Source organism: Nematolebias whitei, chromosome 20 (assembly GCF_014905685.2).
Source record: "Nematolebias whitei isolate Nwh7 chromosome 20, NemWhi1, whole genome shotgun sequence".
In the NCBI taxonomy this organism is placed as follows: domain Eukaryota; kingdom Metazoa; phylum Chordata; class Actinopteri; order Cyprinodontiformes; family Rivulidae; genus Nematolebias; species Nematolebias whitei.
The window spans coordinates 3,506,291-3,520,389 of record NC_056517.1 but is presented as its reverse complement, the minus strand read 5'-3'; the positions used below and the strand labels follow the sequence as shown (position 1 = coordinate 3,520,389).

Genomic DNA, 14,099 nt, shown 5'->3' with positions numbered 1-14,099 from the left:
CTGTCAGTACAGCACTTTGGTTGGCCTTGTAGCTGTTTTAAGTGCTCTATAAATAAAGTGGTATGGTGATCAGTCACAGATTCTCTGCCTCCTTTGATCCCGCACAACAAGTCAATGCTTTATTTGTGAACGCTCTGATTACATGCTTACATGATCACATTCAGTGCCAGAAGAACCAAAGACGGCAAAACAGACCCACATTGTAACAGAACCTCCACCATGTTTTACTGCAAAACACACAATCAATACATTGTCCTAATTTTAAACAAGCCTACCCAATAAACATAAAACCAGAAACACCTAAGGCTTTTCAGTTTTAGACTCTTTCTCTCCTCGTTTGTTCATCTCTTTTTCTTCCTCCTTTCCTTCCTCTCATTTTTATTCTTTCTTTACACCCTTTCCCATCTTTCACTTTCCAGTATCTCTTCTGTTTCTCTTTTTTCTGTTCTGAATTCCTTCGACATTTATTTCATCCCTTTTTCATTTCTTTCTCGTTACTTTGTTTCTTTCTTCCCTTCTGTGTGTTTTGTTTCTGTCTCATTCCTCCTTCTTGATGAAGTTAAATCATGTTGAGTCCCTTGTAGCCTTTTTGAAAACATTCATCTGATTTTCTTCCACAGATTATTGTCTCTACTTGAAACAGTCAGTTTTATACGATGAAAGCCTCATCAGGAGGTTAATTCAGGTCACACGAATATTAAAATACTTTTTTTGTTTTTTTTTGTTGTTTGAATAAATCATTCTAAATTATCTGATTTGTGTCTATTTTAGTTATTTAATATCTTCAGTTATTTTAAAAATAAATCCCTACTAAATCTAGTTTTCTAAAATGAATATATCATGTAAAAACCTGTGATTGTACAATTGTTTTTCTTGTTCTGTTCAGTTTACCTTAAAGAAAACAGCTGATCTGCGTCGACGCTGCGCTCCTGCTCGTAACGTTTGCTGCTGTTCGGGCTACTTTGTGCTTTGATTTCCTCTCTGAACTCTTCTTGTCTTTCTGAAGTCATCGCCGGTGAAGGTATCCCTCGATTGATGGGAATAATTGTGGAGCGGTGCTTTTTAATGAGCGCTGAACAGGAGCAGCTGGATCAGAGCGAGCCTCCTCGCAGGCTGCCAGCAGCTCCAATAAAAGGACGTCGGGTCGCTGAGAGAAGTCATCGAGGCTCTGAATTATGAAAATGAAATCCAGATGGAGAGAACTGTTTTCTGGGACCATGAATCACGGCAGATTATAACTGATTGATTTTGTGCTGTTTGGTGTCGGGGAACGGTGTATGTGTGTGTGGGGGCACGTCTGCTGGAGGAACATGCTGCTTTGAGGAGCCGGCGCGAGCGTCGGCGGGACGACAAGCCCATTTGATTATTAGGTTCAGAATTAGGGCACGCTCGGTCCGCACGTACTCACTGCAGCACTGCAGCTACAAAAGGCAATTATGTCATCCACCACTTAATGATGGCATGATGGAAGAGATCGATGGGAGGCTGCAGAGGGGGCGCCTGATGAGGCAACTGCCAGATACTGTTGAATACATCAAACGCACCACAGCTGAAGGTCTGCGATCCATACTGAGCGTCAATATTTCTGCTTTGGTCTCAGCCTCCAGGAAGAATGGATCTCACACAAAACAAATGTACTGGAAGTGTGAGCAAGTGTTTGCAGAAATCTAATAACTCTCCTGTCTGTCCTCTGGCTGACAGAGCGAATGGAAATAGACAGTTCCTCACATTTTTTTCTGTAGCACGCATGTTTGGTGTGTTGTTCAACGCTTTCGGTTAAAATTAGGCTGCTACGCTACTGCACTGACATGGTTTCAGTTAAAGTTGTTCTACAACCCGATCGGAGGCTCTGCGAATGTTAAAAACTACTTTTATTCATACAAACCCAAGTAGATACATGTTACTGTGCTTGCAAACTTAATCTCTGAATTTTGAACTTATTGGTTTGCTAAGTTGTATTTGGGTAAACTGTTTCACTGATTTTTGGTTCAAACTTTTCCAAATAGCTTCTGGAAAAAAGGCTCTTCTTTCTGTTTTTCTTTGAGTCTGAAAGGCAGGTGAGCAGCAGCAAACACAAAAATAGCAGGGGTGCCATGGCTGATTTGGGTTTTAATGCAGTGAAACACAAACTGAACCTTCGATCCCTGCTATATTAGAAGCCACTTTACTACTTCACTGAGGTCCCACCTCTCGCTCTTTGACTGCTGGTGACCCCCCCCCAGTCCAAATCTCACAACAAACTGCCCTTCAAAGCCAGCAACCCTGCAGTTATGGTTTCTCCTGAAAAAAAAAGACATCTAACTTTTTAAACATTTTTCATGGCTGTAGTTGCAGCTTCAAGGAAAAGCGTTTAAACAAGATGGATGGATGAATGGATGGATGGAAGGATGATGGATGAAAGGACAGATGTACAGACGGAAGAAATACTTTGAAACTCAAATTAGATTAGCTGCTAGCTTAACTTCTCCATGAAAAATTCCCCCTTTTCCCCAAATGTAGGTAATTCTAGCAGTCGTCCACATCAAGATACAATCAAAACTACTGCATGCAGGACTTAGATATGTACTTTTACTTTAAACTATTACAAAACACCAAAAATATATTGAATTATTAGTATTCTTATCAATTATAAACACCACTATATACTGTATGTTTTAGCTAACTTAAACCGTGACTTGAATTTCAAGTTAGTTTTGACTTCCAACACTTTTCCATAAAATCAAACCAACCAGTTCAGGAAATGTTGTATTCCAGCAAAATTTAGACTCATGGACACCAACTGTCTGTGAGCAGCTATTTATTATAAAGATGCGTACACCTACACCTCACCTATGGTCACAAACTTTGGGTAGTGACTGAAAGAATGAGAATGTTGATGCAAGCAGTTGAAATGAGTTTCCTCTGCAGGGTAGCTGAACTTTCCCTCAGAGAGAGGGTGAGAAGTTCCGTTATCAGGAGAGACTCGGAGTAGAGCCACATCGAGGCTCAGTTGAGGTGATTCAGACATCTGGTAAGGATGCCCCTGAACACCTCTAGAGAAAGACTGTAAGGGTACGTATGACTGGGAGAAGAACCCGGGGAAGACCCAGGACACACTAGAGAGAGGATGTCTCTCGACTGGCCCGGGAACGCCTTGGAGTCCTCCCAGAAGTGGCTGTGGAAAAAGATGTCTGGACCATTTTCTGCTTGAGCTGCTGCCCCCATGACTCAACTCCAGAATAAGTGGAAGATAATGGATGGATGGACGGTACACTTTATTTTCAGCATGTATCTCACTGGGCAGCATTTGTTGGTGATAAATTATGAACAGGATTTCCAGAGTTCTTAGTGTTCGTATATGATGTTCACATCCTGGACAGAGAGGAACGATGGTTTGAGAGAGGAGTAAAGGAGGCCATCTTTGTGAAGAGAAACCATCCATCATTAAACAGGGGTGGAGCCTCCGGGTTCAACTGTCCCCCTCTTACAATGCTGTGATTGCTGGTATCACTCAACCTCCTGTGAATAGTAAACAGCCATCAGGTGCTAATGATCCATTGTTAGGCTGATGGTCCTTCTTGATCACATGAGCAGCTAGTTCTGGATGTCAACAACAAACTGCTTGGTCCACTATGAGAAGGTGCTGCTTATAAGACTGAGTTTGTTGCAGCTCTTCAGACTGAAGAAGTCCTTTGGATAAAAGATGAAACGTTTCAACAAGAAGAATCTTCCAGAGGACCTGACTCAACTTTGTTAGATTTTTCTATGTGGATTACTGAGCATGAGTCAGGATGTCCTTACATGAGTTGCAGAGCTTCACTCTCGAGTAGCGGGAGTTTTAAACATGTTTGAAAAATTAACATTTTTACAACAACTTTTATATGTCCTTTTTGGAATGGTCCCTCTTGTAAATGTATTGCACAAATTAGATATGGCTTTATGTGTTAAAGTTGCATGTTTTATTTAACGTTGCTGATCACTTATTGTGTTTTTTTTTTGTTTTTTTTTAGGCTGCCACCCATGATATGGCCAGAGACACTAGCTCGTGCAGGTGTTCCCCATCAGCCGTAATGGCACGAAGGCCAGGAATGAGGAAATAAAAGAGCAGAACAAGCAACCAGAGGCGCAACGGCAGACGTGCGCAGCAACCGCCAAGGGGCTGGAGATGCGGCGGCCAGGTAGCGCAATGGCCAGGTGCACAACAACCGCAGAGGGGCAACAGCCGGGGACAAGCCGGTCAGCAGGTTCGCAGAAACTGAGGGCGCGGTGACTAAGAGCAGAGACAAGCTGGGGTAAGCACGTCCACAAGAAACCAGCTAAACTGGTCGGGCATGGTGAATCGTGCCCGGTTGGAGGGTGCAGTCATCTGGGTCTGGTGTAGAGGGCGGAGGACCGAGCGTCGGAGATCGCTGGAGGTCAACGTCACCATGGGATGCCGGACTCAGGGAGGTGCGAGCACCGGGTGAGGTCGAGGCCGTGGAAGGACGCCGGACTCGGGAAGGAATGCTGGGAGATAATTGAAGGTTGAGACTCGAGACCGCCTGGGAGCGCCGTGCGAGGGCAAGAAGACCACGCCCACTTCCAGCTAAGACTCTGCTTCTTGTTCCCTCAGACCGCTACTGACCGTGATGCCCTTTGATCTTTTTAAATGACATCATTTGGCTGTTTTTTAACATTTGGACAGCTGCAACATTTTCCAGTTGTTGTAATCAAATGTTGTAAACCTCTACCGTATGTTTTGTGAAACATTGCTCACCCTTGTGATAAGTGACTTCATCTTATTCCTAGTTTAACTAGGTGGCGTTGCTGGTATTAATTTAATTTTCTTCTGTCTGACTAAAATAAAAACAGCACCACTCATGATTGTGACATCTTGAGACTACAAAGCATTTGCATGTTTAGATGCAGTTTGTTCTGAAATGTGTCGTTCAAAGTAATTCAGTGTGATTCAAAGTGAAAATTTCTGCAAATTTGAAATTTTCTGCTTCAACCCGTCATCAGCAGCGGCAGCCCAGTGGGATAACCTCGGATGAATAAATATCGAACAATGTGTCAGTTTAATCATTGGTTCTGGTTAAATGCTCGGATGGAATACGCACGCGACTAAAGTTTTGCTGTTGTCGAGGCGGCTGATAACTGTGCAGCTAGAGACTGATAAACAGATCCCACAAAGCCAGCACAATGCCATCCCTGCGTGTGATTTTAGATTGCACGCCAGCGTGAAACCAGCACCGACAATCAAGCTGTGAAAAACCAGGACTTTACATGAGAAACACCGACCGTCTTTATAACAAAGTGCCCACACGTTCTTACATCGCCACCATATGCTGAGCAGATTTATTCTTGATTTGTATCTAATTTAGCTTCATTAAATCCCATCTCTTGTTTTATTTATTTACTTTTAAAGATCAGGGTTTTATCAAGACTTACTGTAAGTTAAAAGCTTTTTTTTTTGGCATCTGGCACTTTTCATCGTATCGAGTCCGATGCGAGATTCAAAGTGGCTTCAGATGCACAGATTTAATCCAGCGATGCTGCTGGTGCTTTAATCCCTGGCCGGTGGAGGCAGATGGTGGACCTAATGGAGCCCCGTTCTGCCGGAGGTCACTTCCTGTTAAAACATGTAAGCTACAGATATGGAAACTGACTTCAAACGAAGGTTTCATGTGATTCTGCATTATTTATAAATTGAAATAATCTAACTAATAAAGATATAGCATTCCTTGAAGGAACGTAGATCCCTCGTGCCAGAGTTTTGAACTAAGACTTGATGGAGTTAGACGTTTTTGTTAAAATACAAAAATGAAATAATAAAAAAAAAGAAAAAAAAAGCTGAATCTTATATGACCTGTTTACTACTATATGAGTTACGACTCAACTACAACTTCAGTAAAATTTTAACTCAATATATGTGAACTTGACTGAGTTACAGCCATCTTTGCGTTTGCAGAGGTTGACGAAATGGGGCGGCCATCTTGAACTGGATTTAACTCAAATGCAAACCAGTTGTAGACTTTAATCCAGTAATTACTTTCTGAGAGTTGCATTAAAATCTGTCCAGTAGTTCATAATATATTTTGCTAACAGACACAAAAACATAATCCACAATGACAATTACACTGAACCACATTTCTTGTGAGTACATAAATAAAATAAACAGATTTGATTGTACTGTACATGAGTCTGTTTTATGCCTTCACAATAAAAGCACATCTCACAGGGCATGGACAAACACCTCCAACCAGCAGCTTGTTTATCAGGAACATGACAAACCACATTTTCTTTTTTAAATATCCCCGTGCGGTGCGAGCTGAAACAAAGAAAGTCAGTTGTGTTCTCAGTACAACGGCACCCTGCTGATGTATGGAAAAGTACTTAATAAAGTACTTATTAAAACAAGTCAACCTTTGTGCTCAGCTGCTCCGTAAACACTCGCAGAGCTGTGAAGGTTTGCTGCAGCAATAAACCACACGAGCTGTGAGAGTAAACAAGTGCTGAAATCTCTGAGATCAAAAGTTTAATAACCTATCTGTGTTTGCTGTTCAGTTTGGGCGTCCTTTTAGGGGAACAACAGAAAAAAAAGATTTACACAATGTCTACACAGCGAAAGCAGCAGCAGCATCCCTGCGTCTTGTGTACACACACGATGCGTCCACGCTCTGGAGATGTTTTGCAGCTCTGGGTGGTGAGAAAAACGGGAGCGTGTTTGCTTAATTAGATGCTCCTGAGCTGCGTGCTTCAAAAAGCTTCGAGTGTAAAGAAAAAATGCACAAGAAATGAATCGTTTTCTGGAAAATGTGCAGCAAATGATTGTTTTCTGTTGCTGTTTTTTTTTATCTTGTTACCGTCTGCAGGGCGTCCTCTGAGGGGGCCTGAGGCCCGTAAGCGCCTGAAAGACAAATCTAAGGGGAAAACCCCACAGTGCTTATGAAGCGTTCAACTTTTATAGTTGTGTTGTTATTGAGTGACTTTAATCTATAATTCAAAACATTTGTTCTGTAAATCAAACTGTAAGTCCTTGAAGGAATGCATGTAGCCCGTCATCTCTCATGCCAGTTTTAAACTGAGATTATTTTATTTTGAAAAATGAGGAATAGTTTGTCAAAACTTAAAAACATAACTTTATGCATGATGTCACGTTTAAAGTATGTTTTGTGAATGGATCTTGGATACTACCTCATTAAATGTTAACTCAGTATCCCTACATTTGGTAGCGTTCCATACCTTTATGTATTGGCTAATGCTAAGTGGCTACGGCAGCCATCTTGAATTAGACTAACTCCACAAGTTAAAAAGTTAAAGACATATATCTGATGTAAACTCGCTGAAGGTTTTATTGAAATCCTTTCAGTAGGGAATGAGAAATTTTGTTAAAAGACAGAGAAAAGCGTTTAAAAACGAATCAAAAGTTTTACACTTTGTGTAACCCTCATAGTTTCTTTGGGGGACAACTAACCTACTACCATACCAGTTTTTATGGCAGTATTTGTAAAACTGACTGGATTGTACAGATGTCTGAGTCTTCTGCACCAGTTAACTGTGGCAGACAATTAGATTGGCTCCAAAAGTTAATCACTTGTAGATGTGTATCTATGATTTATTACTATGTTTCATTAAAATGTGCAGCGGCTCATAAGATATTTTGCTAACACACGAAAAGAGCCGACTTCGACAATTGATACAGAATTTTCAAGCAGAGATCTTGTTCAGTCTGTTAGCTCAACGTGTTTTAGATCAGTGTTAGCTACATCCATCCATTATCTTTTACACGCTTCTTCCATTTTCAGTCACGGGGGTCGCCGGTGCCCATGTCCAATCACTGTGCGAGGGGCGGGGACACCCTGGACAGGTCTCCAGTCCATCACAGGGACACATAGAGACAAACAACCATTCACTCTCTCACTCACACCTAGAGACAATTTAGAGTTACCAATCAGCCTAACATGCATGTTTTGGGTCTGTGGGAGGAAACTGGAGCACCTGGAGAAAACCCACACATGCACGGAGAGAACATGCAAACTCCACCCAGAAAGACCCCCGGACATGGATTTGAACCAGGGACCTTCGCGCTGAGAGGCAGCAGCTCTACCAGTTGCACCACTGTGCTACAACCACACCAAGTCGTAGGTCAATGTTTGTTAAATAGCTACGTTACGGCCATCTTAGTGTTTTCTAATGTGGAGTAGCTGTGGCCACCGCGGTGAGCTGGGTTGACTCTGAAAGTTAATCAGCTGTTTCATTAACTTAAAGAGATAAAACAACACGAGATTGTTGAAATCAGCTGACCTTCCTGAGCACGATGACGCCATCCTGCGTGCTCTGGTTGGTGGTGATGTCAAACATCCCGGGACCGTCGTTTCCAATGATCTTGTACTTCATCTCGGCGTTCTGGCCAATGTCCGCGTCCATGGCCTGGATGAGCCCCACTGTGGAGCCCAGCTCGTTGGACTCAGGAACTCTGAACTCGTACAGGGCTGCGGACAAAGAATCTGAGTTTTTAAGCTTGTCGTGAAAATAAAACTCTGGTCAACCAACGCAAGGCTGTTGAAGTTTTTAATAGAAAAAGAAAACAGAAAAAAGAAAATCTCTAAAACAGAAAAGCTCAGGTGTGTGAGTGGCCATGACAACCGAGGTCTTATCCTTGGTGCTTCTTTTCATGTCAAGCTCCGGTTTTCTTTCCCAACAAAATCGTTCATTCAACCGGTGAATCAGAGCTTCTATTCATATTTTCTAACCTGGATGAGAATGCCCCAAGATGGTCAATTTCTTAAAAAATAAAACAACAGCAACAACACAAAGAATAGATAAAAACCTACACAGGCCAAAAATGGAATGGCAGTGACCGGAGAATTTCTGCTCGACCTTGTTAATATGAAAATGACTTGGCGTCAGTGGGTAAGTCCGAGAGCGGGACTACGAGAGTTCAGGGCACAGAGCTGAAGAGGAGGAGGTGTGTGAGAGGGGATTTAATGATTTGTAGATCAGCTGTGGAGCAGTAAAATATACCTTGTTTCCAGCCTCGTTCACAGAACTCGCTACAAGCCATATCGACTCAAAGATTAGGACGCTACATAAATTTTAGGCGAATTTGCTCTACGTAAATTAATTACCCCTTGATGGTTTTTTTTCTTACTTTGCCAGATGATTTCCTGGTTTGAGGGAGAAGGGCGGTGAATTGATAGTTACCTGTCGGCGGCGGCTGCATCTCGTATGTTTAAATAAATAACCGGACGGCAGCAGCAGAGAGTTGCTGTGATATACGCACACAGCCTGCGGAGACAAACAGCTCTGACACGCTAATAAAACACGCTGACAGCGTTTTGGCAACGCCTGAGTCGGCAGGTCTGTGTGACACCTAACTCTGAATACACGCGCACTCTGAAAGGGATGCTCCAAGAGAAGGTTTCCCCGAGGCTAACGGGTATTTAGCATCGGCAGGGAAAGAAGAGGCATCACTCCGGCAGACAACAATGATATCGCTTCCTGACACGCTGCCTCCTTTGGGTGTCCCATTACAATATCTCCTCACTCCTTTTTGCCTCCATCACCCCTCTTTCCATCCTCTCGTCTCTCAGCTTTGGAGGGACTGAGGATGACAGGACGCGCCGCCTCCTCTACCACTTGCCGTGGCGGCATTGACAAATGGGAGGCGACTGTGGGACCTCTGAAGCCACGTGTTTGCCTTTGCGTTGCCCCCACCGCCGGGCAGTTCGCTGCTTCTGACGGTAATCTGTCAATCCAATCTGGCCTGCCTTCGCCCGTTCGCACAGGAGAAAAAGGGAAGCGAGTCGCTCCGGATAAAGATTGATGACTGAATGCACTGAGGACAGTTTGAGCTCTAAATTGAGAACAGTGGTTTTTATGGAGGGAAAGCCTTAACAGAGGAGATAAAACCCAGTGAATGCACTCTCTTCATTTAATAGGGATTACAGGGCTGATCTGATGCACTTTGCGAGACCCTTCGTTCCATCATATGGCTCTATATTTAATTATTCTCTGCCTTTAAGAGGTCTGCACACAACCCCGAGCTCCCTGCAATAATCCAGATTCATTTTGAAACTGACACCAGATGGGGGCTGCATGCCTGCCTGGCACCGGCTGGTGGCAGCGAAGGAGTCCGTGTGTGTTCGAGTCCAGAAGGCCCGTACTCACTCTTAGTGAAGCGCGGCGGGTTGTCGTTCACGTCCAAGAGGGTGATGCTGACCGTCGTGGTTCCTGAGAGTCCGCCCATCTGTCCGGCCATGTCTTTGGCTTGAATCACAACCTGGTAGTGTTCTTTGACTTCCCTGTCCATGCCGGGCAGGGCGGTCTTTATCAGACCTGAGGGAAAAAACAAAAAGCAAAGATTTATAGACAGACAACATTCAACACACCAAAAAATAGGGTATTGATGTTAAAAACACAAGACTGTGAAAAAAAAAAATCAGATTTTTATTCATAACGTACTTCAAACTTGAGGGTCTTCTACTTGTCTTTGACTTTTCACCATCACTGTTCACATTTTAAAACTGAAAGCACTTTACTCTGTGGTCACTGTTCACGTTAGCAAGTGTTCCTCTGACCCTCTGACTGCACGAGAATGCAAATTTTATACAGTTTTTCCTCATGAAAAATCTGTTAATATTTAAAAAATCAACATTATTTGTGGAGTACGTTGAATATTTGAATACATGAGTCCACAAAACTTTCTAAAAGCTGCACATATGAACATATCAGCAGCCAAATGAGACAACGACATGCAAAATAACTTGTCACAAACTGAGGCAAGACTTTAAGAAGGATAGAAACGGCACAGAAAGGTTTACTGATATTACCAAGGGTTTAGATAATTAATTATTCTTTTTGTAAAAAGGGTTGGGCTAATAAAAGTCTACCTGTTTGCTGCACAGTTTTTATTCAAAGTGAGCAAGAAAACAGTGACTTCTCTAGAGTCCTTCATTAGATTCATCACACAAGACAACCTTAAACCAACTGAGCGAGCTGCAGCTGTTGATGACACATTGAGTTTAGTCAGTGTCGGCAACTTTGGGAAACAGGAAGTGCAAGAGACGTGAGGCAATGTTGGGGATGTTTGGCAACCTACGAAATGAAACTGACATTATGAAGAACAAGATAGTACAAGAAAATGGGTACCACTTTACAGTAAGGCTCCCCTTATAGATGGCTAATATAGATATGTTATTAATTCCTCTATAAACACTTTGTAAATCATTAATAACTGCTTATAATGCATTAATTAAAGGTGGCAGAGAGACAAAACTGACCAGTCTGTTGCCAAATAGTGAGGTAAATCTGTTCACCTATATATTTCATCTAGAGTTGTCATATTAAACATTTCAGACTAAGTTACTAACTTGTAAACACAATAAGGATTTGTAAACCTATTTCTTTAGCATATAATGTTGTACTTTATCACTGCATTACAAGTATCTAAAGTTAATATTATATCCTGCACATTTGTTCAGAAAAAACTTCCTGCTGCAGCTGATCAGCTGTTCACCGAGCAGAGCGGAGAAGTGGGCGTGGCCAAGGGCGCTTGCAGGTGGCAAAGAGCAGAGGAGGCAGGGAGCTGAAATCATGACATTCTGTGCTCTTTTACAGAGTTTAGAGTTTAGAGACATTGTTTTGAATATTGCACGAGTGTGGGGAGGGTTTAAAAAGCCTTTATATATAAATATATATATAAACAACTACTTACTAATTGCAGTACTATTCCTACTATGCGGTTTTGCACTGATCGCAGGTCTTCAGGGTATGTACGGATCCCCTGCAATAAATGAGGGACTACTGTACTAATGAGACCACCAACTAAAATCATGATGATGATTTAAACCCTAGTAAATTCTTAGAGAGCGAACTCTAATCCTCAACTTTAACTCCTCAGTTTAGATTATTTCCTCTTTGTTCCATATAGTTCGGGTGGTTTAAAACATGTATTTAAAGACAAAACCCAGAACATTGATATTCCAGTTGTGCAGCACTGGATCTGTCAGAATCAATCAGATATAAACCAGTAGCACAGCTTTGATCACTCATTTGCTGTGTGGCAGCTTTAGTCACAAGAACAAACGTGGGTAAATCAAGCCGCCATATGGCTTCATAATTAATGAGCTGCTTCCACAGGTGGACAGCGTGCTTCTAAATAAAAATAGCGCCGCTCTCGTTTAAAACGTTAGGCGATTGTGAGCCGAGCTGATGTAATACCATCTCATCTGTTCGACTCATCTGCATGCCAGATAATTAAATCAAAAGCAACATTTTATTACTGTAGATCAGCAGACATCCAGGAGCACATGCTGGCGTCTGATTTAATCGGTGCAGAGGAGGAAAAAGTCCCCAAATCTTAAAAAGCATTCTTTTAATTCTTTAAGTGTGGCTTCCAAATCCTTTCAGGATGTTTTTTTTTGTCGTTGGTGCAGAAACTCTCGCTCTGTTCAGGTCTTTTGAGTGCGGTCGCCCACTTTTCTTCTCGTCGTGCTTTTAGGTTTGGAGTCAGGACGGAGCGGAGCGGGTTTTTGGCAGCGCGTTCAAAAGGTACGCTCCGTTTCCCATTGGGTTTAAAATCCTGTCTGCCGTTAAAAGGTTTAATTAGAAGCGTCGCATGAGAGAAGCAGGTGGGAGGACACTTGTAGAGTAAGCACAGTAAATAAAGTCAAACTTTGACTTTAAGAGATGGAGGCTCATCAAACTGGCTCTTGTCCTCCGTTCATACAGAACATGGAGAAAGAAGATAAAACCATTTATCTGGCAGGTTGTTAAGAATCGTTCAGGTGGTGTTGCAGCCCAGGCAGCGATCGTATAGGAGCTTTAGAAAACAGCACACCGCCTGCGTCTACCTTTGTTATTCCTTAATGACTACAATACCCAGAGAAGAGGAGGAGTGGGGGAACAAATCCTGCTTATAATGTGATGTCCAGGCCTGTCTTTGTGTAAGAAGCGAATGTCAGCTTACATACCACATGTGGGATAAACCATATTACTGTTAATCCCCTCACTAATCTGCAAATGGCTTTTTTTTTTTTTTTACTCTTTTGTTTTGACACAAGCGGGATGTGTTCCAAAGCGCGCTGTAATGATTAAAAGTAGATCTTTAGGGCTGGTGATTTGCCACTCTCTCGATTACAAATCCCCCCCCCCCCCCCCCCCACTCCACTTTGCCCAAAAAGAGGAAGCGCAGTCGTGTTTTTGGATTCGGTTGAAGGAAAATTAGGTTCGTTCCAGGAAGTTATCCGGTGATGAATTGTTTTAATTTGGTGCAGCTTCGGCTTGCGCTCCTCCATGTTTCTGTTTTCCATAGTGCCCCCCCACCCTCCAAAGAGGGAGCCGTTGTGTTGGGAGTGGGGGCAAGGCGTAGGTGGAGGGTGCAGCTGCTGTAGCATTGTTAGTGCGGGAGGATGAGAACGTATAGCAGCGCACGTTAGTCCAAAAGCAGTCGTAGCTGCAAATAAATACTGATCCCTTTGATTTTCTTACATTTAAAATAAAACTCTTCAGAGAATCTGCATCTTGGAGCTGCTTTGTGTGGAAATGTTTTCACTTGTACTAAAAAATAAAATAAAATAAAATAGAGCAGCACGGATTAAAATAGACCAACTTGTTGCCACCAAGACTGCTCTTAATCAGGTTGAAGGAGGAGACAAAGTAAAGGGTTTCAGAAAAATATATGGAATTTTTTTTATTTTTTTTTTAAAGAAGAAAATATCTAATTAAATTAAAAAAAAAACAATAAATATTTCACCAAAAGTTGTGAAAATAAAATATATGTACAGTAGTCCCTCGCTACTTTGCCGTTTGTTTTTTGTGGACTCACTCTATCGCGGTTTTTCAAAGAAAGATTGGACATGACACAAAATTGTCTGATTGACGGATGAGCCACACGATCGACATGGAATTTTTATTTAAAATAAATTATTTTAAATTATTTGGCGCCTGCTGCACCTGTGTGCAGCCCACAACTGAAGGAGAAGCTTCCTCCTGCAGCTGATCAGCTGATCTCCGCTCTGCAGCGGAGAAGTGGGCGTGGCCGAGAGCGCTGGCAGAGTGCAGCGGGAGGCGGAGAACTGAAATCATGACATGCTGTGCTCTTCTAGAGCGATTAGAGTTTAGAAACATTGTTTAGA

General features: G+C 42.4%; 1 protein-coding gene across 1 annotated transcript in view; it reads right to left on the bottom strand.

The window, feature by feature from the left end:
- The window catches only part of LOC119426797 (cadherin-10-like), a 54,475-nt gene that overhangs the window by 5,403 nt on the left and 34,973 nt on the right, over positions 1 to 14,099 (bottom strand). Inside the window, exons 4-6 of the mRNA XM_037694378.1 lie at positions 10,132 to 10,299; positions 8,266 to 8,453; positions 6,825 to 6,881 (exon numbers count right to left, since the gene is read on the bottom strand). Coding sequence (XP_037550306.1) covers positions 6,825 to 6,881; positions 8,266 to 8,453; positions 10,132 to 10,299 — 413 coding nt within the window. The remainder of the gene's footprint in view (positions 1 to 6,824; positions 6,882 to 8,265; positions 8,454 to 10,131; positions 10,300 to 14,099) is intronic.